Source organism: Barbus barbus, assembly GCF_936440315.1.
Source record: "Barbus barbus genome assembly, chromosome: 15".
Lineage (NCBI taxonomy): Eukaryota > Metazoa > Chordata > Actinopteri > Cypriniformes > Cyprinidae > Barbus > Barbus barbus.
This window is the reverse complement of record NC_136743.1, coordinates 10,595,846-10,623,361: the sequence shown is the minus strand read 5'-3', so window position 1 is coordinate 10,623,361 and position 27,516 is coordinate 10,595,846. Positions and strand designations below refer to the sequence as shown.

Here is a 27,516-nt window from a genome sequence, read left to right as displayed (position 1 = left end):
GTTTCACAGAAATATAAATAGGAGGGAAAACAAAGCCCAAATTCCCTTAATCATCCATCACAATGAGAAAAAACAAAGAATATATTTCTGCTGGAGGTCCTGGGCATCTTGTTTAGACACATGGCATCACTGATTCTATCAAATCCCAACAGATAAAAAAATCAATAAGTGACTGACTGTTAGAAATCTTATAATGGGCCATGTTTGAAAAAAAAAAAAAAAAACATTAGTCACTGGGCACAAAACCAAGCTTCTGCTGGCCATTCCAGTCCTCTGACCTGAACCCTGTAGAAAATGAGTGAGGTGAACTGAAGAGAAGCATCATCAACATGGAGCTGGGAATCTAAAGGGTCTTGAGTGATTCTGGATGAAGGAATGGTCTCTGATCTCTTGTCAGGTGTTCTCTAACCTCATCAGGCATTATGGGAGAAAACTCCTATACTATTTTGGCAAATGGAGGTTTCAAAAAGTATTTAATAAAAGGGTACCGTTAATTGTGTCCAATGTGTATTAGAGAAAAACCTTTATTTCATAATATTTCCCCACCATTTTAAATTCTTATTCTCCAATGAAATGATTTAAAAAAAATTAAAGATCAAAAGGATTAACAATGCAGATTTATTTTCACAGCCTTCAGTGATCATATTTATTATGGTACCAACAATTCTGACCATGTGTGTATGTATATAATATATGTATAAATATATCTCGCTGACTTCGGTCGTTAAATTAGGGTCAACAAAGTTTAGTAATACTGGAACTGCATCAGTACTTACCTAAACTACTTTGTCAGAGCAAAGAAAAGATTACAGCAGAAGAGATGAGCAAAGAACATAACCTTTCTGTGGCAATCAACCGTCAATGTCACTTTCCCAGAAGAGTGCAGCTGCAGACAGTGCATTTTTCTATGGCTGCATTACAAAATACCAGATTTTTTGATGACAGTGGACTGCCTGTACGTTGTTATTCCAGGACTATCCTGTCTTTCACTGAGTTACTGCAAATGGAACACATGATAACCAGTGGAATTTAGCATCAATGTGAAAAATGGCGGGTTGGACGTCTTATGGACAATGTAACCGAGCAAATTAGTTAATTATCACTTTTAGGCAAACTAGCCACCGTTTTTTGTAAATAAAGACAAACAACGTGAAGTAAAACTGAGCATACAGATTTTACGTCCGTTCATGTAACAGAGCAAATGACAAGCACTTAAAAGTGCAACAGTGCTCGTTGAGAGAACCAAAAAAGCTGCATTTCTTCTGCACTATTTACAATATACATTTCTATTTAAGGCAGTCTGTATTGTCTCAAAATAAAATAAATGTATAAAATAAAAATCATGATCCAACAGAATTGTACCACATGAATTTAGGCAAAAATGAAAAAAGATATAAGCAGTGGTACCTTTGACATTAGTAGTGATGAGAAAGTATCCCCAACTCATGAAGAAAAGATTGGCTATTTTTTTCTAAAACACTACAAAATATTTGTTCAAATATAACAATTTTCCAGTTAACAGAAGTAAAACAATGTTAAAGATCCCACGATCTGTGCAGAAACTGGAGAAAAACTCCAAAAAGAAATTTACACTTTAAACGTATTCCATACATTAAATAAGTCAACACTTTTTTTTTTGAGAGAAGTTCTTGATTACATGACTCCTATAAAGAGTCCAGGAAGAACACTAAGACTTCCCAGTGCAACACTTGTGGGGCTCAAACATCCCTGAATTAAAATCACAATAAATAACTAAAAACAGCTATTTACAGGAACGACAAATCGTTAAGACTAGGAGTATTCTGTAATGCGGACCTGAACTGGATTTTATACTGATACTGCCAGATGTTAAAAATCACAAAGCCTTTAGGAAACAGACTTAAAAGTAAAGAGGCCTAAATCTTAGCTAAGTACTTCTGGGAGTGAATCCTCCAAAAAGTTTTTTTTTTTTTTTTTTTTCACTATCCCAGAGAATTACGTTTTTTTTTTCTTTCCCAATTCAATTTAAATCATAGTAAAAAAAAAACTTCATAATTATGACTAAAATCTGCACGATTACATTTTTGAAAAATGCACTTACGTCAGTGTAGGCCTTGTTAGAGTGATAATCACTCTGCAACAAGGTTGTACTCTCGCAGATTGCAGATTATTAAAAGTAAAATATGTCTTCTGCAGTTGAATTGTCTTTGGTTTTACAATGTCTTGGCTGCGTACTGTGTGCGTTATGATTGTGGTTGCGTTTCCTGATGTCGTTTCCTGAAGGAGAGGGTATGGAGCTGGATAACTTCTCTGGACGGATAAACATATCTACAGAAACACCACAGAAATAGATTTACTAAAGCAGAAAAACATATGAATGGTGAAATGACTAAAACAGTGCTGTTTTGAAGTAATATGAAGATACAGAGTGTACCAAGAAAACAAAAAGGCAGAATAAATGATAATTCACCACCCCAAAAAAACATACAGGCTTGGATTAAAACAAGGGTGAGCAAATGACAATGTCATTTCTAGGCATACTGTCCCTTTAAACAAAGAAAAGGAAACTTTGTAAATCAGAAACACAGACCAATCTCGAGAGAGAAAGAAGCCAAACTTAAGGTGAGACACAGAATCAAGAAGTTTCACCTGGATGGAGCAGGTGGGGACTGTTAGATCTCATGGCTCTTAAACTGCCTCCTTCCTTTCCTGAAACTTTGATGGGAAGTACCTGAGACACCTCTATGCCAGCTAAAAGTGTGAAAAACCAAGCTGAATCAAATTCACCGAAATCTTACTGATAGCTCTTCACCACTGCCCACAAAACAACATCAGCTCATAGACTAATGTAATGGCGTTCATACCTGCGCTCTTTGTGCGCTGGTGGGAGTTCCTGGGCTTGCTGTGCTTCTCCTTGCCTTTAGGTCGGGCAGCCAGCTTGGTGGGGATCTTCTGTTGGACAGAGCTGGCTTTGTGGGATTGGTTGGTGGTGCTAACGAGGTGGATGGGCACTTCGGGTTTAACAGGAAGGTTGGCGATGCTCTCCCTGCGTGGCGGTACCAGAGGAGGCCTCTCGTCGAAGCCGGGAGTTACCACATTCAATATGGAGTAAGGTGGAGGTAGCTAGAAAGAAAGGCGAGTTTATGCATGTACACATATTAGGTACTTTAATTATGATTTACATTATTTTGTCTCTCATTATACCTGTATCTGTTCATTCTCCATGGGAAAGGTTGCAGTGTTTAGAACATTCTCATTCTTCTTATACTTCTTCTCCAGCTGTTCCAGCCTTTCTCTGTCCTTCTCCAGCTTCTCTCTGTCCTTCTCCACCTTTTCTCTGTCCTTCTCCACAACGCGCATTGAGTCTCTGAGGCGCTCCAGATCCTTCTGGTATTCTGATTTACACATGGCCAGTTCCTGTTTATCCTCTTCCAGCTTTTTCTCCTGTTTGCTGCATTCCAGCTCTCTGTCCCTCAGCTCCATCTCCCTGACCTCCGCCTGCACCCTCTGCCGTTCTCTTTCCTGCTCCCATTGAACCTGCTCCTGTTGGTGCTGATTCTGGAGCCGCTGGAAGTTCACCAGCTCCTCACGCTGCTTTTCCAAGTTCCGTTGCTTTTCCTTCTCCAGGAGAGTATTTCCCCGGGGCCGGGACATCAGCTCCTCAATAGTGGCACGCTGTACCTCTATGTGGCTCTCTAGCTGCTGGACGATGGACTGAAGAGGGAAGGGAAGGGATGAAGAAATCAAAGATTCATTTGTGCTGATCTGAATCTACACAGATGAATCTTTTATTTAAAACTATCATAGGCAACAGATAATGAATCATTTGATAACTACGATAGAGAAGCACAAAATGAAATACAGTTTGGATTACCTGAAGGCTGTAAAGCTTCTGAGACAATTTAGTTACAGTGTCATAAAGCTGTGGAGATAAAAACAGGTTATGTTCAATTAAAGTTCAATGTGTTTGAAGTAAGTGAAGTAAACAATAGATTATTACACACTGCAATCATTTATGTTAGTTTGTGCATACTGGTTGTCATAATAAAGGTGCAAATGTGATCTGAACAGCATAAAAACAAAAGAAGTGTTCTTGTAACCTCACAAAACTCCTATAAATATATCTGCAAAACAAATGAAGAAAAAAAAAGAAAAAAAAAAAACACTAAAACCTGCCCTGGTCAAAAAACAAACAAACAAAAAAAAAACTACAAAACAAAACAACAAAACACAACACACAACTCATCAGAAGTTTTGGGTGAAAGCATCTTTATTCCAAACTGACACGGAGTAATCAAATATTAAATCTCACCTCTGCTTTAGGAAAGTCTGAAGGATACGCACTCCAGCTCTGTGGAGGTATCTCCTCATCTGCCTAAAGGGTCAAAAGCAATAAAATACATTCTAGTTTACGGTCCAGTACCACTGCAAAAAATTAGTAGTATGATACTTTAGTGTCAGCTCACCGACAGCTCCAGGTTGTCATCAGGGTCCGAGTTGGCCCACTGACTTCCATCTCTCTGTCTTTCCATTAAAAACTCAATGCCATCTGCAAACAAGTCCATTAGTCAATGGGACTGAATATGTAACTATTACACTAGTGTCAGGAAAAAGTTGAAAGCTTCTCTTACTTCCTGGCTGTATGCAGGCCTCACTGTCAAAGCCTGTGAAAGCACCCGGTCTCTTGGATAGTGGGACCAGATCCATCCCCTCACCAGACGAAGGAGTTTGGCCCGGCTCACATGTTACCAGCATGTTCTGTAAAATCTCCACTGAAGAAAGATTGAAAAGAGATTACAATCAAGCTTTAATATTCAAATACACCACATTAATATAATATACAGATAAGCAGATGTATGTGTGTGAAAAATATTATATAAGGTGTTAAAAAAAACGACACAATGGATCAGGGCTGCGTATCCCAAAAGCATCGTAAACCTAAGTTGATCGTAGCTCCACTGGTTTCAATGGGTATACGATGTACTTAAGCTTACGATGCTTTCGGGAAATGCAGCCCTGATCAGTTCCTATTCTGTTTTTATTTGAGCTACATAAGATGAGATGACATCTAGGAACGTTTGCTTGCCATTTATTGTCCCGGTCACTAACTTTTTATTACTAGAATGGAAGGATGGCGTTTAATGAATTAACTTTAAAAAGGTAACAGCAATGCAAACATTTTTGGTCAATTTTATTGATTTATCAATACATACATTTCCGGTAATCATTGTATAATAGCAATAATATTACTGCAATAACCTAGAGTAAATACACATATGGGGTAACAGGACAAGATCAATGAGATGGAGCCACACTCTTTCTCTTAATCAGCAGACAGCAGTGTTCAATTTGTATACATTCATTGTTTAAAACATTTGTTTAAAGGAGATGCAAATTATTATTTTCTACTTTTCACATTGCATTATTTAAAATAATCGCCTATTAATTTATAAGAGATACAAGTTATGTTCTACTTTCTGCATGACAATATAAATTAATTTTGTTTGCAAAAAATTAAAGTAATTTTTTTAAGGAAAGTTGCTTTATACAATAAAACGGAAATGTGACTTTTTTCATTAGACGTCTTCATTTTAAGCAAGCTCTGATTTCAGTTGTTCAAATTATTCAACAAACCATAAATAGTGTGTTTCTTTCAATTTTTTTTAAATCACAAAGATAAGAAATGCACTCTTTCATTAGAAAAAAACAATATCCCACATTTATTAGTGGAGTATTTTTACACTACAACCATTTAATGAACAAAAATAAGAATAATAATAAAAAAGAATCGTTAAATAATTGTAATCAAGGTAAAGTGTTCAATTAATCAAGGTTTTGCTTTTTAGGTCAAATCGCCCAGCCCTAATTATAACACAATTTCCCTTTTCTACTGAGCAGTGGAAGTCTCACCATCTTTTACGGCTCTAGCGAGGAGTTGTTCTCCCTGCAGGGGCTCTGCTAAATTCCCACGCAGCAGATGGCGCTCCGTCGGTGAGATGTCAGGAACACCTGTGAAGCTGGAGAATAAACTCTGCTTCTCTGTAAGGAGCTGCTCTATCAAGGCATCATGCATACAAAGCTCCTCTACTCAGAAAACACCATTCAAAAAAGAAAGGACAATGTTAAATGTGACAACAGCTCATTGTATAGCAGAGAAAGGAAGACTGAAATCATAGATACAGATACAGAAATATGCATGTTACTTTGAAAGTTCCAGATCTTCTCAGGAAGCTCTTCTGGCTCCTCTTTCTCCTCTTCAGGACAGCTGAAACAAAACCAGAATACTGTTGTTAGAAATAATTCCAGAAAAAAATATGAAATATTACCCTATTTCACTAATCTAAACAATTTTAACAAACTAAACTAAACTAAAGTTCAAAAATTTGGTTAAAGGATTAGTTCACTTTTAAAAAAAACTTTTGCTGATAATTTACTCACCCCCATGTCATCCAAGATGTCCATGTCTTTCTTTCTTCAGTCGAAAAGAAATTAAGGTTTTTGATGAAAACATTTCTCCATAAAATGGACTTCATTGGGACCCAAACGGTTCAAGGTCCAAATGACGGTTTCAGTGCAGCTTCAAAGGGTTTTAAACGATACCAGACGATGAATAAGGGTCTTATCTAGCGAAACGATCGGTCATTTCAAAAATAAATAAAAAAAGTTTAAGTTTTATAAGCACAAATGCTCGCCTTGCTCTGTTCTGTGATGCGCTTTCGTGACGTCACGTAATATGCAATTATGTGGAAAAGGTCACGGTTGAGGTAGGCGGAAGTACAGAGTCAGTAGGCTTTTTAATATTAAAACACCCAGGATACGCACACGAAATGGGCATTTTAAACGATAAACTGACACAAAGACATTTGAATATGTGTATATGGTCCTCCTTCCGCACATTTGTAAACACTGACTCGTTACTTCCGCCTAAGTCAACCGTGACCTTTTCAACGTCATTGCGTATTACGTGACGTCATGAACGCACATCACAGAACAGAGCAAGGCGAGCATTTGTGCTTATAAAACTTAAACTTTTTTTATTTATTTTTTAAATGACCGATCGTTTCGCTAGATAAGACCCTTATTCATCGTCTGGTATCGTTTAAAACCCTTTGAAGCTGCACTGAAACCGTCATTTGGACCTTGAACCGTTTGGGTCCCAATGAAGTCCATTTTATGGAGAAATGTTTTCATCAAAAACCTTAATTTCTTTTCGACTGAAGAAAGAAAGACATGGACATCTTGGATGACATGGGGGTGAGTAAATTATCAGTAAAAGTTTTTTTTAAAAGTGAACTAATCCTTTAACCAAATTTTTGAACTTTAGTTTATTAAAAAAATAAAAAATAACTGTTTATGAAACGCACTGTTCCACGGCCTTCCAGATTTGGTCTCTCCAGGCTTTGCGCTCCTCTCCAGAGGAGGTGCGAAACTCATACATTCCTGGATTGTCCGAGGAGGCTGAGATCAGAAACAAGGCCTTCTCATTGTGAGCCACTTCACGCACAATAAGCTTCTGCAGTGAGATCACCGCAGGCTTACCATCCTACAGAAGCACATTAGGCAGCTGACATTTAATGAGAATAACACTGTAAACTAGACATAGATAACATGCCAAATTATTACATTATGCTCACCAGAGAGGCAAAGGTAAGTCGCTGATCTTTCTCCAGTAACAACAGCAAAACATCTGACAACAGCAAGACAAGGACATCTAAAGGCATATGAGAGAAAATACTGAAATGTCAGTCAGCTATCAAATGAGCAAAGTAAAATGACAGATAATACAGAAAAAAACAAAGCACATGGCCTAAAGCATAAGAACCCAAGTTGATGGGAAACAAAAGATGAAAATGCAAATTAAACTATAATGTTTTAATTATTTTCTATTCAGTCCAATCATGATAGATCTGTTATTGGTAGAATGATCACCTTTGTTTTTGTTAGAATTTAGCCTCCAGTTGAGAACGCCCTCATGAAGCAGCCTCCTCTTGCCCTGCAGCATGTCCTCTCTGCGGAACACTCTCCCGTGGGTCGTCTTGACCTGGGACTTGGGCTCCAGCTTACTGCTCAAGTCCCTCAGCCGTGCCGCTTTCTCAAACTCGTCAACATGGGTATTTACTTGTGAAATGGTGTCTTTCAGCAGTTCCAGACCTTGTACCAGGTTCCTATGCTCCTCCGAGTCAACTGTCAAAAGGAAGCAAATCATACAACCTCAATGAAGGTGTCTTATGGATATGCTATGCTATAACACTATTTTTTTCAACATTGACAATAACAACAACATATACATTTAATAATAACATTTCACAATCTTTTTGTTCTAAAGAACAAAATTCTCTATTTGAAGTCACATTTACATAAAAAACACAAACTATACAAACTCAAAACAGAACATACTGTTTTATTGAAAGAGAAACAAAACTAATTAATTTAAAAAAAATTTACCTTCAGTGTATTTAATTACACGCTCAAATAAAACTGGATATTTTGTGATGCGCTGTGTTATAAGGAGAATTATCTCTGGTATTCCTAATCTCCGCACGATAGACAGCTGACGTAATTTCTGAGAAGAGAAAATTATGTTGTTATCAGAAAGTTAAATGATTCATTGAATAAAATATATTTTTTTGTTAAATAAAAGAATATTATAAAACTATTTCAAGAAGTCCTTTTAAAACATGACAATAAAAGTTCAGGTCTTACTTGTATAAAACTCTGGAACTTCTTGTTGTTTTGCATTAAGTCTTTGTAGAAGTTGACTGCATCGGTGTGGTGACTGCAGAACACTCCATAGCAGTATTGCAGTCTGTCTCCTATATCACCTGAAAACTACACACAATCATACATGCAGATCAGACAGTAGTACCATTGCTAAAAGCAAAAGATTTTTATAATGCTAAAAGTTAATCAAGAAATGTTCAGGTTATTTTCAAATGTAAATGTTTAAAATCAGTTAAGACAATTATGAACACTGCTTAATTTAATCATACATTACAGTTTGAAAATGTTTGGTGTCAAAAATTTTTAAATGTTTTTTCTTTCAAATAAGTCTCTTAAGCTCAACCTATGCTATATTTATTTTAGCAAAAATACAATAATATTGCGAAACAATCTTATAACTGCTTTCCATTTTAAAATATTAAAACATTTAATTTACTGATGAATTTTCAGCTGCCATTACTTCAGTCACACAGGTGTCCAAGCAATGTGGTTCAACATTAACTACGAACACAACCATGTTCCACTTTCTTCTCAAGTTCAAGCCTAATAAAAAACCTTTTAGTAAAATGCTTGAATACTCTGATACTTTGTTATATAATGCAATGGCATTAATAGATTAAGTACAGCTTGAGCATCCAAATACTTTTTGGGGCCATTGTATGGCAACCTATTTTAATGTTGAAACAATCATTCCATTCATTTCAGGAAGCACCTGCTGCTTAGCTCAGCTCTGGGGAATGTGGACCCAAAGATCATATGAAGGACAATGGCTATAACTGACAGCTTGGTGATCCAAAGCATGCAGCTAGAGCAGGGCTCGCAAAATTTCGAAATCCCTGGTAGCCCATCGGGCAGGTTTTCTTCAGATTTTGGTAGCCCGAAAATTTATTTAACTAGCCCAAATAAAATAAAGACCATAAATGTCAATCAAAAACATTTTCAATACATAAATATCAACAAATATCAAGGAAAGAGTTTTATTTAGCTATTTACAAGGTATCTGCAGAATTCTTAAAAATCTATTTAAGGCAAACTGAAGCAAAACTTAAGCTGAGATCTGTAAGTTAAATATAAAAAAAACGTGAACATTGAATTCTTCTATAGCTGTCTAAACATCGTTATGAAGTACAGTTTGTACAATACACTTGTGTGTGACTTTAAATGTGTTTGTTACCGTTCTTTGCCCATCCTCCGCTATTTCCAGCACTTAATCAAGCCACTCTTCTTTAATACAGGAGGACGTTTTATTTCACATGTCATTGCGTTTGCGTTGTCTCTCGTGTTGAGCGCACCGCAACCATTGAAGTATTCACTTTCTACAGCGACTCAGTTGGTGCATATCGTTCTCTTTCTATGAAACGCATTCACCGGCTCTAACTCTGTCGTGACATGAGCTCTATAGCGCTTTGCCCGAGCATTGCTATTCTTTTCCTTTTACTGGCGGCATTCAATTCAATGACATAATTTTTGTGTGCGCGAGGCACATTATTTCTTCTGAGCGGCCTTGGTGGAAGAAGAGCGTGGTCAGCTTAAAGAGAACATTGCGTGGGAGCCCTGTATTTAAGGTAGCCCGTCGGGTAGGGCAGTGATACATTTTGGTACCCCGACTGGAAAACACAATAGCCCCGGGATGTCGGGCTAGCGATTTTGCGAGCCCTGTAGAGAAACAAAAGTCTAATCCAGGTTGGTACTTGGTCTTTGTCGTATAACTAACAATTGAGCCTCAAGTCTTTAGATGCATCTGGCATACTGGGAATCTATGCACATCCTACAGCATATATACACACACACATATATATATATATATATATATATAATAAAAATACCTGTGCAATAAGAATGTCTCCAATACTGTGCATGCAGTAATTCTGGGTACTGCCTGGCTCCAAATATTCGATTCTTCGCTGTTTAAGGCAGCTGAGGAAAAGCTGATGCAGTTGCAGCAAGTTATCCACCTGTGGAAACAGTCTTTCCAGCTGCATCTCGTCCATTTGCAGGGTCTCACGCAGTTCCCGCACATATACACCCAAAACCAGCTTTAGTTTCCGCACATGGTTTATTTCTGTCTGAATCAGCTCTGTCATAATAATGATAACAATCACATATTGCTCAAGCGATAAACTTTACTAAGAAAATGAGAAAAAATATGTAATGAAAGCCCATACCATGTATTACGTCTTGTCTTTTAATGTCCTCTTTGGAATACTCTTTTAAATATTGCTGGTCAACAGTTAAACTCCAGGTGGGAGCCTCAAAGTCCCGAGCATCTGCATCCAGATCTTCACGTAGTGCATTATAACGCCCATCTGTGTAGAAGAGTAAATATACACTTCCCTTAACATCAACAAGCAAGACCTGTTATCATGACACATTTAAATCACATAGCTACAGTAACTAAACAGTTCAAATATCCAACCGTCAATATTGATGGTGTCAGCAGAGTATGTCGACGGGACATTTGAATCTTCTAGCAAAGGCTTGAATCTCACAGAATCGATTTCTTCCATATTTTGTTCTGAAAAACAAAAAGACAGCCAGAAGACTATTAAAATGAGCGAGAAAAACTTTATTTTCTTTTCTAAATAAACCAGCAAACAATTCTTAAAGGTGAAGCATCTCATTTCTGTGCAACCAAACAGAATCATAAGAATAAAATCTAATGTCATCAAATAATTCTAATATGCTTATATGGTAGCCAAAATATATTTTTTATTATTATTATAAATGTTGAGAACAGTTGTGCTGCTTTATATTTTTGTGGGTCCAGTGATGCATTTTTTTCATGATTCTTTGATTAAAGTTCAAAAGAACAGCACTTATTTGAAACAAAATCTTTTGTAACATTATGTTATGTTAATGTCTTTAATGTAACTTTTGATCAATTGAATTTGTCCTTGCTGAATAAAAAAAACATTTTCTTTCCACAAAACAAAAATAAAAAACTTAATGACCCTAAAGTTTTGAACGGTGTAAACATCAGTAGAGCCAAAGCTGCTGCTTCATGAAAAAAAATCATTTTAAGGCAGCTGTCCCATTACTATAGTTTCTGCCCAGAATGCCAGAGCACTGACCTATGGCTGGAGTGATAAATGGAGATGGTTAAAGTCTGGAGGACGCAGGTTTATCTGTGCTGTAAGAGGGTCATGCCTGGTATGTCATGGAGCAGATACAGCCAAATGCAGGATGAATAATCTCTGTCTAAGGAAAAAGAGCAGAAAATTAGATTTGGGTATGTAACTTAAAAAAACATTCTGGATCAAATACATATTTAGACACAACATAAGTTCCTTCCTGGTATTCTTACACCGATACAATGCAGAAGTTACTGGGTTTCCAGGATTTAAGAAAGTTACAATATTTCTTAAAAAATTTAATATTATGAGAAATACATAAAATAATTAATGTCTTACAATTTTTTTCCAAACTGATGGACAAGCAGAAAGTATGTTCAGTTGTAATCGGCAACATGTGACAGTTTAAGCGGGAGTGAGTGAGGACGCAAATGTCATTAAAACTGATTAAAAAAAAAAAAAAAAAAAAACACACTCTGAGACCATTATTCATTGAACAAGACATTAGAGCTAAAAGTCATTTAAATAGATCCATATTTACAACTTTAGACCCAAATAAGATCAAGCGCTGTTCCACACATTTTGCTTTTAAATATATGATGGCCTTAAAGGTCTTACGTGACTACGGCTGTGCAGGTGAAGGTTACAGAAGCATGTTTGACAAGAATACACTTCTGGTGAACAAATAATATATGATCTGCTTTGGTTTGTCTCCAGCACACACACACCCTGAAGTGGATCTGAAACTGATCAAGCGAATGCATGAACATTATATAACAAACTGATATAATGTAATAAAACGTATACGCTGGATCAATGCAACATTAGCCGTTTTCATATAAAAGTGTCAGCAAAACACAAATGCAATGCATCAATAGTGTGCTAGTAGACAGGCAAGAGAAATAAATGGGTGGTGGTGCTACTGTACTAGTCCGGTTCCATACTTGGAAATCAGGATATTGAAACAAATCTGCTTCTCTGAGACAGCAAACTGGTTTGTCAGATTACTAAACTCTTGTCAGACAAGGTTAAAGAGCAGAAGGCACATGACTTTGCAGAAAACAAGCTTGATTTTCTTCTCCTTTCGCATGGATATTTATTTTTGGACTGTGGTTTTCTTTTCCCCTATTGACAAATTCAGAGGGAAGTAAACTTATAATAAAAATGCAGATTTGCATAGATAGGCCTAAATAGTAAAAGTTGCCTTATCTGAGATAAACTGTTTCTTACAGTTTTCAGTATATAAGGCATAAAACTAAAGTATACAAACTCACCAACCAAATTAACACAGGTAGATTATTATATAATTGTATTACAATACTAAAGTTTGGTGCCAGTAATTAATACTTTTATTTACCAAGGACACATAAACATTTTTTTTTTTGGCAACAATGTAAAAGTATGCCACTAATTTCAACAATTTCAAATAAATGCTGTCCTTTTGAACTTTCCTTTTATCAGACAGTTCTGAAAAATGTATCACTGTTTTCACATAAATATTACACAGCACAACTGTTTTCAACATTGATAAGAAATTTGTAATAAGAAATTCTATAACACTCTAGTTGTGTTTTTAGTATTTTTGTATTCTGTGTTTATTGCATCAAATACATGGCTTGGCGAGCATAAAATACTTTTTTAAAAACATTAAAAAAAAGAAGATCGTACTGACCCCAAACATTTGAACGGCAATGCATTTACAGTATATGGTTACAATGTTCCTTTTTGGGGGGGGCTACACCTACAGTTAAACACTGTATTTTTAGATGCTTTGACAGATCACCAGGTTTTTCAGCATTTTAATCACCTTTAAGCATTTTTGCGGTCCACCTCAGAAATAGACTTTCAAATCTTCAAAAATTCTATGTAGTTTCTTAATTAATACGAGGTCATAAAGTGGCAAGTATAATTATAGAAGAATTAGAAAAATGCTGTTTGAAGTAGTTTTATATGAAGTATTGGATGACACTGCACGACACTGTGATGTGACTCATGTCAACTACCCAAAGGCGTCGTTCTGAGAATAGCCAAACAAAAACATGTATGAAGACAAGACAATTTACAGAAATATGACAAATGTACAACACACTGTGAGATTATATTTATACACCAAAGGGTGTGTCCTAACAAAGCACTAAAGACGAATCAATCTTGTTTGACACATCAAGGCAATGACACAGTAAGGAGTTTCAGATCCAAACAACACTTGACCCCACTGACTTTAACTGAATGGGAAACAAAAGAGAGACTGAGACATTCTTCAAATATCTTCTTTTGTGTCCCACACAAAAAAAGAAAGTCATACAGGTTTGGAACAACATGAGGGAGAGTAAATTTCCCTATAATTGTAGTTGTCATATTAAGCTGTCATGGGAGAAAATGTTTTAACAACAACAACAACAACTTATAATTAATACATTTAAAATGACTACAGTTGAAAGCACTCTGCTCTATCTTCAAGAAAGAGAGTGAACACACTAACAATGCTTAATAGCACTCAAACAATGTGCGCACTGCTATTTATACAGTACACTCATTCATAAAGACTAGCATGTGTAAAGTGCATGAAGGCTAAATGAAAGAGGCAAACCAGAAGAGCGAACCTGCTCATAAACACATGACTTTTGCGCCATTAGAAAGAGGAGGATACAGACTAGGATGCAGATTTTGTACTGAAATCCAGCTGCACCTTGATGAATGGTAGTTAAAGGCACTGACTTGCCATCTCAAAGTGCTGGGAGACCAAGTAGTATCTCTCAAATAACTTATATAATATGTTATTTGAGAGTCACTCAAATAACACTCAGATCTCCCCTCAGTAGTTATGTAATGCCATTTTCTGCAGGTGGTTTCATTACGGTGTACCGTTCACGCTGAATGACAACTGCTGCAGGCTGCACTTCCCTTGAATCATCTGCTGGATGGAGATGAGTATAGCCAATCAAAATGCAGCTAAGGTTTATGCTTATCGGTCAAACGAGAAAAGCAGGCTGCCCCAGTCTGGGTGGAATAACGAACGCCCTCCTACCTTTACAATGAGCATAAGACACATGAAATTTGACTCTTCCACCATCTTTGTTTTTCTTATAAACTAAAAAAAAAAACATTCTGAACTGTAACACTACATTGAGGGAGGGCATCGGTTACATTAATATTAACTGGGTTTGCACAGGTGTGATCAGAGGATGCAGCAGCTGCAAAATGTGAGAGCTTTGTGTTTACACATGCTGTAACTGATTTACTAGTTCTGTTACTGTGTGGAAAACGCCTGGCTTGCAAACTGCTTCTGACCATGAAGCCAACCTCCCCCCTCACACATCAACAGGCCAGATAAAATACAGAAAGCCTCCCTGTTTCTCACAAAAAAACAGATAAGCTAAAGATTACCCATAACCTTTAAAGACGATGACCTTTAATGCTAGTCTAAGACAAGGTTTTGTGAGATTCCTGCTAAATGTGGTGAGCTCTTGATCAGAGTAAAGGGACTGACTTTATTAGAGGAATAATGGATGAATAAAGGGGTAGCAGAAAGTTGCATATTATATATGTAAGTATAAGTTTCATATAAGCATTACTGAATGCTGAAGGCTTATTACAAGCTTATTCCTTTAAACTAACAAGTGCCTATTTGTATGTTACTGGTACTTAATTTCTAATTTATTCACTTTAATTATCAATTAGATATATCAGTCTGTACTTCAATGATGGTTCATATTTTATACAGTCACAAGCACTTGTTCATCACATCTAGCCCAGTAGCACTTCTTTCTTCCACTAGTAACTATCCTAACAGTTATTAGTATCAATTCCTGATTTACAGTACAAATACCTTTATATGAGACACTAGTATTGATCCCAATAGTTTCTAGTAATATTTCTTATCTCATTGGTTATTTATTTATAAACTTTCAGGTGATACTTTTTTCTTATTTTCTTTTTATAAATACATCAGTTAAGCACATCTCTGAATAAAATAGTTGTTTATTTACACTAAAAACAGTGCAGTCCAGTAAAATATGTTTAACAGTTGACTTTGAAGAAGGATGATGGTGGTAGTGTGTGTGTGTAAATACACACACACACACGTTTTTGTTTTTAAATATACCTTTGTCTTAGTCAGATGTTCTAGTCAGAATTGCGGTTGCTATAGTTAACGAAAACTTAAACTAATTGTTACTTGAAATAAAATAAAATATTAAAAAACTTAATGACAGATAAACTAAAAATGTAACTAAAAATAAAAAATGAAATATTATATTTTTTTATTATATTATTAATAAAACCATAATAGCAATTTCAATAGTACTAAAATAACACTTTATAGTTCATTAAAAATGTCCCTATGAAGTCAAAAAGTTACTATAAACAACGAATACAATACCGATTTCTATTTAATGACTACTAGGAAAACCTAAAAAAATATTATAGTAACTACTTGAAAAAGTGCTAGTACTAAACAAACAGTTTACAAGTAACTTTAACAGGTACAAGGAACAACTACATGCAAATCAGAAGCTGACATCTGAACCACAGAGTCCTCTAGAGACCCCCCCCCCCCCCCACACACACACAAAATAGGTCTTGTTAACAATGGAATAGTAGTTACCTGTCACTATCCAGACAATTAGAAAAATAAAATTACTAGAAAGTAGTGTCTAATTGAACAGACACTAGTCATTACTGGTTTCTAAGGTATTACTGGAAAAAGTACTAGTTTTTAAGATATGAAAAGTTACAAGTGAAACTGAATTACATATAAACAAATGTATAAGACACTGTTTGATTAAAAACAAGTATCTAAAACAAAGGAAAACAAGTTTAGTCATTTTACAAATACAAAAGAAAGGACCACAAAACAACCAAAAACTCAACCCTTCTACAGATCTGACACTGGTGAAACTAGCCGGTGAAACTAGCCCTGCTAAAGATCTGACACTGGTGAAACTAGCCCTGCTACAGATCTGACACTGGTGAAACTAGCCGGTGAAACTAGCCCTGCTACAGATCTGACACTGTTACAGATCTGACACTGGCGAAACTAGCCCTTCTACAGATCTGACACTGGTGAAACTAGACCTGCTACAGATCTGACACTGTTACAGATCTGACACTGGTGAAACTAGCCCTGCTACAGATCTGACACTGGCGAAACTAGCCCTGCTACAGATCTGACACTGGTGAAACTAGCCCTGCTACAGATCTGACACTGGTGAAACTAGCCCCGCTACAGATCTGACACTGGTGAAACTAGACCTGCTACAGATCTGACACTGGTGAAACTAGCCCCGCTACAGATCTGACACTGGTGAAACTAGCCGGTGAAACTAGCCCTGCTAAAGATCTGACACTGGTGAAACTAGCCCTGCTACAGATCTGACACTGGTGAAACTAGCCGGTGAAACTAGCCCTGCTACAGATCTGACACTGGTGAAACTAGCCGGTGAAACTAGCCCTGCTACAGATCTGACACTGGTGAAACTAGCCCCGCTACAGATCTGACACTGGTGAAACTAGCCCCGCTACAGATCTGACACTGGTGAAACTAGCCCTGCTAAAGATCTGACACTGGTGAAACTAGCCCTGCTACAGATCTGACACTGGTGAAACTAGCCCCGCTACAGATCTGACACTGGTGAAACTAGCCCTGCTAAAGATCTGACACTGGTGAAACTAGCCCTTCTACAGATCTGACACTGGTGAAACTAGCCCTGCTAAAGATCTGACACTGGTGAAACTAGCCCCGCTACAGATCTGACACTGGTGAAACTAGCCCTGCTACAGATCTGACACTTGTGAAACTAGCCCTGCTACAGATCTGACACTGGTGAAACTAGCCCTGCTACAGATCTGACACTGTTGAAACTAGCCCCGCTACAGATCTGACACTGGTGAAACTAGCCGGTGAAACTAGCCCTGCTACAGATCTGACACTGGTGAAACTAGCCCCGCTACAGATCTGACACTGGTGAAACTAGCCCCGCTACAGATCTGACACTGGTGAAACTAGCCCCGCTACAGATCTGACACTGGTGAAACTAGCCCCGCTACAGATCTGACACTGGTGAAACTAGCCCCGCTACAGATCTGACACTGGTGAAACTAGCCGGTGAAACTAGCCCTGCTACAGATCTGACACTGGTGAAACTAGCCTCGCTACAGATCTGACACTGGTGAAACTAGCCCCGCTACAGATCTGACACTGGTGAAACTAGCCCCGCTACAGATCTGACACTGGTGAAACTAGCCCCGCTACAGATCTGACACTGGTGAAACTAGACCCGCTACAGATCTGACACTGTTACAGATCTGACACTGGTGAAACTAGCCCTGCTACAGATCTGACACTGGTGAAACTAGCCCTTCTACAGATCTGACACTGGTGAAACTAGCCCTGCTACAGATCTGACACTGGTGAAACTAGACCTGCTACAGATCTGACACTGTTACAGATCTGACACTGGTGAAACTAGACCTGCTACAGATCTGACACTGTTACAGATCTGACACTGGTGAAACTAGCCCTGCTACAGATCTGACACTGGCGAAACTAGCCCTGCTACAGATCTGACACTGGTGAAACTAGCCCTGTTACAGATCTGACACTGGTGAAACTAGCCCTGCTACAGATCTGACACTGGTGAAACTAGCCCTGCTACAGATCTGACACTGGTGAAACTAGACCTGCTACAGATCTGACACTGTTACAGATCTGACACTGGTGAAACTAGACCTGCTACAGATCTGACACTGGCGAAACTAGCCCTGCTACAGATCTGACACTGGCGAAACTAGACCTGCTACAGATCTGACACTGGCGAAACTAGCCCTGCTACAGATCTGACACTGTTACAGATCTGACACTGGCGAAACTAGCCCTTCTACAGATCTGACACTGGTGAAACTAGACCTGCTACAGATCTGACACTGTTACAGATCTGACACTGGTGAAACTAGCCCTGCTACAGATCTGACACTGGCGAAACTAGCCCTGCTACAGATCTGACACTGGTGAAACTAGCCCTGCTACAGATCTGACACTGGTGAAACTAGCCCCGCTACAGATCTGACACTGGTGAAACTAGACCTGCTACAGATCTGACACTGGCGAAACTAGCCCTGCTACAGATCTGACACTGGCGAAACTAGACCTGCTACAGATCTGACACTGGCGAAACTAGCCCTGCTACAGATCTGACACTGTTACAGATCTGACACTGGCGAAACTAGCCCTTCTACAGATCTGACACTGGTGAAACTAGACCTGCTACAGATCTGACACTGTTACAGATCTGACACTGGTGAAACTAGACCTGCTACAGATCTGACACTGGCGAAACTAGCCCTTCTACAGATCTGACACTGGTGAAACTAGCCCTGCTACAGATCTGACACTGTTACAGATCTGACACTGGTGAAACTAGACCTGCTACAGATCTGACACTGGTGAAACTAGCCCTGCTACAGATCTGACACTGGCGAAACTAGCCCTTCTACAGATCTGACACTGGTGAAACTAGCCCTGCTACAGATCTGACACTGGTGAAACTAGCCCTGCTACAGATCTGACACTGGTGAAACTAGCCCTGCTACAGATCTGACACTGGTGAAACTAGTGTCATGAATGAATTACTGATTAATCAGAGACTGAATGCGAGGAATGTAATAATCCTTCATCACAGCAGTGTGTAAACAGCCATCAAACATGAAACACTGACCGCATCTACTCGCCACTAGAAACATGTACTGATTAAAACACAAAGATATATTTGTGCTTCTTTCAGAATTAAAGAATTGAATTGGTCAAATTTAAGTAAAATCTTTTTCTGCTACTGATCTCATACGTCACACTCATCTGAGGAGCACCGCAAAGATAAATGAATGATAGGCCACAAAAACTAAACAATAAGCACTTAAAAGACGTCGTGTATCTCTAAATACAACCAAAAAGATTGTTTGGTAGCAAAAATACATGTTTCGCAACCTATAAACCACAACGTCAATTAAAAAAACACGAGGCCTCGATGACAAACTTTAAACACAAAGAGCTCACGCAAAGTAAAGTTTAGCTGCTAAAGTTTCTACTCACCTTTTTTAAAGAAACATCACATAATTTCAGCTTCGAACCGTTCATTCCTTATCCTATCCTACCATACCCTCTCCTCTTTTTTACAGGACAGTTTCTTTTCTTAAGCATCCGCCACACTGCTTACAACAAGTGCAGCTCACACAATTTCACACACACACACGCTCACTCTCCTCTCCTCACGCACGCGCACGCGCGCGCTCACTTCGAGGCATCACGGGAACAGAAGGCGCGGGGTTTGTGTTCACCTACAGCAGTTTTGTTTTTGTCACTTTAGTAGGCTAGTTTTCATTTTAAATGTCTGTATCATAAGTGTAGATTTTTGAAAACCACCCCTTCTTTTCCTCACTTCATAAATGAACTTACACTTATTGCTTCATCTCTCTGTACACAGTTTTGCCAATTTACGTACATGCATTATTATTATTATTATAATTGTTTTTAAATTGACTATATTTCATTTTGATTTCTAATTCAAATTTAACCACTGCCATACAATAACTTATAGTTGTGTCTGCCTATTGTTTACAACTGTATATTTCTTTTGTTCACTTAAAGCCTGTTTTGTTTGTACCTTTTTGATTTTCAGTTTATATATATATATATATATATACAGTGGTGTGAAAAAGTGTTGGCCCCCTTCCTGATTTTTTATTTTTTTGCATGTTTGTCACACTTTGTTTGAGATCATCAAACAAATTTAAATATTAATCAGAGATAACACAACTGCATGTTGTGTTTACTTTTTAAATGAAGGGTTTTTTATTATGAAGGGAAAACTAAATCCAAACCACATGGTCCTGTGTGAAAAAGTGCTAAACTGTGTAGAGCTGCGGGCCTCCAGGAAATGAGTTTGAGACCAGTGATATAAACTGAGTGTAATCAATGCTCTAGGGTCAAATCACTCTCTTGTGCTCACATCTCCTCTCGATATGTGTCTGATATGCTTTGCACAGCTTTTATATTGCGAAGCTAGCAATGGATGTCGTTGCAAGAAAAAGCGCCTCAGTTCCGAGTCTTCCTGTGAAGACGTTAACCAGCTGCCCAAAGTCTGTCGTCTCTTGGCAGAGTCTTGGTGACTGGGACACGCAGGATAGTGGGGAATGGGACAGTGAAGGCCACCAGATAGACCTGAGAGCGGCTGGTGAAATGTCCCTCTACCACGGCGAAAGCTCCTCAGCCTCCGTCTCATGGGCCAACGAGGACTACTGGATGTCCTGGGACCTGTGGGACGAGGAAATAGACTGGGATGAAGAGGAAAGGTCAGCGGCAGCCCCAAGAGTTCCGGAGCTGAGGAGCCTCAGCCATCTGCCATCCTGACAGGCACAGGAGTGGTAGGAAGGAGAAATATAGTATGGAGAACAGGAGAAAGCAATCCTGTATAAAAAGATCTGTGCGAACAACACAGGCCTCTGTATATGGGATGGTTTCTAAAAATTGTAAAAGGAGGGAAGGGGATGTAATAGACCGGGGTTAAGAGGAGAGGTCAGCCTAAAGTTATCAGATTTATGAAATGGAAACAGGGAATGTTTACTATTTCAGTGGTCAAAATATCATCATGGAAATTTTTTGTACTATGTATTAATTTAAATAAACAACTGTGCAATAACAAAAATTTTAACTATCAATAACAGTGCAATTTGTTTGTTTTTTTGATAGAGTAATTAATTTTCTTTTGTTTATAGACTTTTTTTAGTCTTTGCTTATTTTTCTTTGTTGCCGTAACATGGACATTTCCCCATTGTGGGACGAATAAAGGTTTACATTTACATTTAGTCATTTAGCAGACGCTTTTATCCAAAGAGACTTACAAAATCTAATCTAAATAAATGCACGGGAAAATACATAATGCAATTTTTTAAAAATAATTTTTCTAGCTTATCAAATGTTATTGTGCTTGTGGAAATAGATCTTAAACACCCCTAATTGGGCTTGCTTTTTTGTATTCACAAAGGGCTGTTTTGAATGTGCTGTAAAACAAGGACATTTCCAGGGACAGCTAGTCTGGGACAGGACCGTCCTGAAAACTGGGCTGTAAGCGACCACTCAGGAGTTCCCACATTTTCTCACAAGAAAAACACAACAGAAACGCACCCATTCGCTCTTGCTGAATGCACCTCACTGCTTTATTTACAGCAGTTATTTCCATTGATATCAAGATTTGACATCTGAAGCCGAAGGCGTCTAGATACTCCTGTGCATCTTGGAGCTGCTGGCTGATCAGAGGTCCAGGATGATTAGTATGATTTTCAGATTAGAAAAAATAAAGATTCAAGACAAACATGTAAAAACATTTCTACAACCGGCAATAACTCTCGAATGACAACATATCATCTATGTACAAAAACATCAATAATATATTTATATATACTTTTTATCATCATCTATACCCACTAAAATATAAAAGCAGCAACTATTGGTCAATCTGAGGAACTCTTTTAGTCCTGAAAACAGTTTAAATATCCTTCAGCTGTAAATGTGTGTGTGTGTGTGGGGTGTGTGGGGGGGGTACAGGTAGGCAAATAAATAAAAAAATAAGAGTCCAAAAATCTTTTTGTTCTCTGTGTATTCTGTAATACTGAGTGGCAGGTAGAAAAGCAGTGTCTTGTACAGGCCTCCCCTGTAGACTGTTTGTTCTTGGAAGGATGCTTAATGGCATCCTACAGTTCCCAAGTTCAACACCAAAGCCAAAAAGTGTACAGATTGAGACACAACTCCATGTTGTCATGACGTAGGCCACAAACAGAGTAAGGCCACTTTTTTTCTCTTAATTTCTAGATTCTGTCTTTTTCTGGAGAGAGTCAGGGAGAGGGAGTCTTGAGGAGATGTAAGGTTTAAAGCAGCCTTCTGGTTGTCTGAGGTTAATTTCACAGTTTGTTCCATTTGACCAGTCCTTGAAACTTGGCAAAAAAAAAAAAAAAAGACAAAAGAAGCAGTTGATGTGTATTTTCTTTAAATACAAGAAGAAGAAAAAAACCTGCACCCTGTATCATCATCATCATACTGAGGCAGTAAAGAAGAAAACGAATGTCCTGAGATTACTTTCTGAAGGGCTTCTGATATAGAGCTCAATAAAAGTGAATCTATAAAATGATGAAAAACAATCTAATATAGCTTGATGGGGTTAATAATATTAAGATGGGTTAGATCGGGGTAGGGATAAGATGCGTCCATTTTTCTTGCTGCCATTCATATGTGTATACGGCACGTGTTCCTCATAACTCCCCCGAAGGCCCACAGATGAGCCCTCGTCCCCGTCTAGACAGCAATCCCTCTGAGAGTACGAGGAAGGGTCCAGCGGGATGCTCTCCATGTTCTCCATGTCCATATCAAACTCTTCCGTCTCAGGCGGCTTGTTCTCCTCACTGTAGAAGAAGGAGACCTCCTGAAATGAGGGATGCAGATCCTCCCGGAGCATCTCGATGATCTCCTGGAAGGTGGGCCTCATTTTGGGATTGTAATGCCAGCACATCTGCATCAGGTTATGCCTGGAAGATCAGGAAAAGGAGATATATGAGTTCAAGACTTATGCTGGGTTAAAGCAAAAATTAAATACATGCAATTACTGTAGATTATATTACCTAAAACACTCTGCCTACAGTTATTTTTATTATTGATTACTTAATATTGACAAAATGTAAAAATATTAAAAAAATCATTATTTCGTGCATCAGTGAAAATGTTGGCAGGGTAAGTAAAAATTGTAACTACTGGTCAGCAAAAAAAACAGGCAATATGTCAGTAATATACTCACAATCTGTCTGCACAGTTGTCTGGTCTGTCCAGATACCCTCCCTCCATCACAAACTTAAGGACCTGTTCATTGGACAGCCCCTGGTATGGCTGCTCAGCCAGAGTACTGATCTCCCATAACACCACGCCAAATGACCTGGACAAGCACAGCATGGTTCATGAGTGATTAAAACATATGCTGTCCTACATCAAAAACGCATGTCTTTGTATGGTTGTTTGTGTGTGTGCACACACTGTCAGCTCACCAGCAGTCTGAGTGAGCTGTAAAAACTCCATCCTTCAGCGACTCAGGGGCCATCCATCTCACAGGAAGCAGGCCCTTCCCACCCTTTCTGTAGTAATCGGTCTCATAAATGTCTCTCGTCATGCCAAAATCTGACAGCAGAGAACACAAGACAAAATAACATCATTAGTAAGCTCTTACAATAATAGATGACACAATCCATTATCCGAGATATATTACAGAACATCCTGTGCTTCAACACTTGTCCCCTCCTTTATCATTATGATCTTGTATTCAGCAGCTCATTTTGAACTAGACCCAAGACTAGTTCCACCCAGACAGATAATCATTTATCATAAAAGGACATAATTAAACACAGTGGTTTTTCATTCACATGAAACTAGAGCATTGGCGCGTCACCTATCGTGAAAGTACACATTTTAACAAGGTATTTACACAGGAATCATAATTGTGGGACACAATGAATCAGTCTGTATTTTCTTGATTGTGTTGACTGTTTATTGTTGTCCTCTTTTCAGAGCTGCTTTACAGCAGAATTAAATTTAGTTTGCATCATTGAAACATTATTATCCTGTTTAACACTGTAAAGCTGCTTTGTTACAATCTGTATTGTATAAAGCGCTATATAAATAAAGGTGACTTGACTTGATTTTTGAAAAGAAAATAGTACAAGATATTGGTTGTGTGTAATGTTTTTTTTCTTTTTTGCAAAACATTAAGCTATAGAAATAAATTCATATAAATGTATTTATATAGTTTATTAATATCTTTTTAGATTTTTCAGTTTTCATTTAAATTGTATTACTTTTATTCGTGCTTTTGTCATTTTATTAGCTTTTTAAATTTTTTAAATAGTTTTAATGCATTTTTATTTCAATTTTAGTCATTTTTGCATTTCAACAAATCTATTTAGTTCAGTTAGTTACCAAGGGAGCATTTCTAATTATCTAATATATATATATATATATATATATATATATATATATATATATATATATATATATATATATATGATGGTGTGACATAGCAAAAATATATATAAAAAAAACTTAACATACAAATAACATGAGAAAAATGTGTCTTCATTCTTAGGGTTACAAATAGCATGAGAGAGGTTTATCTTCAGTGTTACATTTTTCCGTCACACCATAGGTCACATTGATACGTCAACTAACCATATATATATATGCACATATACACACACACACACACACACTCTATTTAGCATTTATTGTTTGGTTTATTCTTCATATATGTAGTACCTACTATCATACCAACTTCTGAAGTTATGTTAGTACCTTGGATCGTTCAGAGCTCTGCGTAGGAAATTTAGAGGCTGGAGCTCTTAAAACTTAAATAAATTCCCTATGATTGGTACTGTACCTCCAATTTTTACAGTCAGGTCTTCGGCCACCATGCAGTTCCTGGCAGCAAGGTCTCGGTGCACAAACTTCTTGGCGTTGAGGTAAGCTATGCCATCTGCTATCTCTGCGGCCATCTGAATCATCTCTTTCAGCGTTGGAGGAGGCCGACCTGGATTATTCTGTCAAACAGCAGAGAAAACAAAAATCCATTATTTAAACTGCTTTTATTAATCTAAAAGTCAAACTCCTTATAACAAATCTAACAGCTGTAGCAGGTCTGATAGTGACTCTTCTGCTATGGTTCGTTACCTCTGAGTCAGGTCTAAGAGAACGTAGGCAACTCTTTAGATCTCCATGTGTCATGAGCTCCATCACCACCAGAGTTGGCTGGCCTTTAGACACCACACCCAGCAGCCTCACCTAACCCACACAATCACATTCGTTACCATCAAAATACCTCACAGTCCAACCAATGTTATTACTGTTGATAACTTAAACTTAGTCTTAAAGACTATTTTCATAATTTAAAAAAAAGCTGAAAAAGATAAAAACTGAAAATATAAAAATAAAACCCAATTCAAAATATAAATAGTATATGAATAGTACTATAATAACACAGTCTAACTACAAAACATGCAAGACAGCAAGGCTGACATGTAGAGAGATGTCTTACCACATGGTGGCAGCTGAATGCCTTCATTACAGAAGCTTCGTTGAGGAACTCAATCCTCTCTCTGAGGCTGGCTGATTCGTTAACCGTCTTCACTGCGACACAGGTCTGCGGCTCACCTTTAACTATGTCCTTTCCGATGCCCTCATACACCATGCCGAAAGATCCCTGGCCTAACTCTCTCAACAGAGTAATCTTTTCACGAGGCACTTCCCACTCGTCTGGCTCATACACTGCACAAACACAACAGATGCGCATGACACACGGTGCCATATTTGAGATGGAGCAGATTTCATACAGAGGAGAAAGTCATTTTAAATGTGATAATCAACTCTAATGAACTCTGGTTCTAAAACAAAATGAAATGTGCATCGACCACAGCATTTTCTGTCAGATGTCATTAAGCACGCTAAAAAAGAAAGGAAAGTGGCTCACCCTCATCTGGGCTGAAATACTCTGGATTTGGCGAGGTATAAAGACGCCCAGTCGGACCTTCTGTTTGCCTAGTCAGACAAACACAACAAATTAAATTCATCTACCTCATAAAAATCAAGTTTCCTGCATTGGTTTTAAGGATATTCACAAGAGAAAACACTTACTTTTTCTTGAACATGAAAAAGCCAACAACTCCCATCACGAAGAGTAGAACGCCACAGATCACAGGACCAATCGCAATCTTCAGTATGTTAGGGTCCATACCTGACCCTATTCACATATACACAACGGAAAAACTATAGAAAAAGTGTACATATCCAAACCATGTTTGGTACAGGTGCAGGACACAATGGAGCAAATAATAATAAAGAAAAAGTAAATAAAAATAGTAAGTATCCATACACTGATAACAATTCACTAATATGTTATAGAAAGCCTTAAAATGCCAAGGAACAGGCCTGGAGCTATAGGGGGCAAAGGGGGGCATTGCCCCCCCAGAAAGAACTTGTGCCCCCTCGGTTTTCTTAACAAACTTTAATTATTTATCCCATTAATGGATAATAATTGGAGGAGCATGGGTGCACCATCTGAGCACATACAGTTGTGTTCAATTTGTGCAGATCGATTAGCGCCTGACTTGAAGCAATGCATGTCATCAAAGCAGGCACCGCAAGAGCAATTCGCAGCAGACGCTGATTAGGGTCATCGTAGTTTCTCAAGTGCGACTGCACAAGCTCTGATGAGGACAGCTAATTCACAATTAACCAGGCTCGCTGTATTTCATGTGGTGCTTTATTAGGGTTACAAACTCTTTTCATGTTAAATTAATGCTATAGCGTATTGTGTCATGTTTATTAAAATAAAAACTGATAAAAAAAGTGAATATTCACACACAAGATTGGCACATTGTTCGACATTATTCTCATTTTGCCAACATCTCTTTCATTATTCTTAAAAGTAATGTAAATTATGGTGGCCTGTATGAGACTGCCAGAAATTTGTCCCAGACCGGCATTAAATTAATGTTTGTGGCCTGAAACAGCTGGAAAATTGAAAGTATACTGCAGTTCTATGGATGTTTTGCCACTTAGGTAGGGTTAAGTTAACTAAAACTATTAAAAATATTTTCTGTTATTTGAAATAAAGTTGAAATAAAATAAATATGAACCGAGAAAAACTGAATACAATCACATATA

General features: G+C 37.9%; 2 protein-coding genes across 6 annotated transcripts in view; both read right to left on the bottom strand.

The window, feature by feature from the left end:
- Positions 1-607: 607 nt before the first annotated feature.
- LOC306881833 (rho guanine nucleotide exchange factor 18-like) lies at positions 608-20,053 on the bottom strand. Of its 5 annotated transcripts, none has more exons than XM_079436151.1 (20): positions 19,858-20,053; positions 11,772-11,898; positions 11,117-11,215; positions 10,866-11,006; positions 10,527-10,777; positions 8,683-8,808; positions 8,425-8,542; positions 7,909-8,163; positions 7,614-7,690; positions 7,344-7,522; positions 6,183-6,244; positions 5,890-6,063; positions 4,611-4,751; positions 4,446-4,528; positions 4,292-4,354; positions 3,854-3,901; positions 3,184-3,693; positions 2,844-3,102; positions 2,629-2,730; positions 608-2,307 (listed from the first exon to the last, which is right to left on the bottom strand). In XM_079436151.1, exons 3-20 carry the CDS (start codon positions 11,205-11,207, stop codon positions 2,150-2,152), a joined length of 2,838 nt encoding a protein of 945 aa, XP_079292277.1. In that variant the 5' UTR covers positions 11,208-11,215; positions 11,772-11,898; positions 19,858-20,053; the 3' UTR covers positions 608-2,149. The 5 variants fall into 5 exon arrangements, with proteins under 5 accessions (XP_079292277.1, XP_079292278.1, XP_079292279.1 ...); XM_079436153.1 differs by having other exon boundaries at positions 1,152-2,307; positions 11,848-11,898; positions 19,858-20,023; XM_079436152.1 differs by lacking the exon at positions 11,772-11,898 and having other exon boundaries at positions 627-2,307; positions 19,858-20,049.
- Positions 20,054-21,948: 1,895 nt separating this feature from the next.
- The window catches only part of LOC306881827 (insulin receptor-like), a 53,375-nt gene continuing 47,807 nt past the window's right edge, over positions 21,949-27,516 (bottom strand). Inside the window, exons 14-21 of the mRNA XM_079436140.1 lie at positions 26,485-26,590; positions 26,321-26,388; positions 25,889-26,118; positions 25,525-25,635; positions 25,235-25,394; positions 23,853-23,982; positions 23,609-23,743; positions 21,949-23,342 (exon numbers count right to left, since the gene is read on the bottom strand). Of these exons, the coding sequence (XP_079292266.1) occupies positions 22,988-23,342; positions 23,609-23,743; positions 23,853-23,982; positions 25,235-25,394; positions 25,525-25,635; positions 25,889-26,118; positions 26,321-26,388; positions 26,485-26,590 (1,295 nt within the window). The 3' untranslated portion in view covers positions 21,949-22,987. The remainder of the gene's footprint in view (positions 23,343-23,608; positions 23,744-23,852; positions 23,983-25,234; positions 25,395-25,524; positions 25,636-25,888; positions 26,119-26,320; positions 26,389-26,484; positions 26,591-27,516) is intronic.

Excerpts from the sequence above, each read along its gene's own strand:
- LOC306881833 (XM_079436151.1), bottom strand. The coding sequence starts at position 11,207 with ATGGAAGAAATCGATTCTGTGAGATTCAAGCCTTTGCTAGAAGATTCA. Across the intron at positions 7,691-7,908 it reads AAATTCTAACAAAAACAAAG|ATGTCCTTGTCTTGCTGTTG; the intron begins GTGATCATTCTA and ends ATATGCCTTTAG. Across the intron at positions 3,902-4,291 it reads CAGACTTTCCTAAAGCAGAG|CTTTATGACACTGTAACTAA; the intron begins GTGAGATTTAAT and ends TTATCTCCACAG.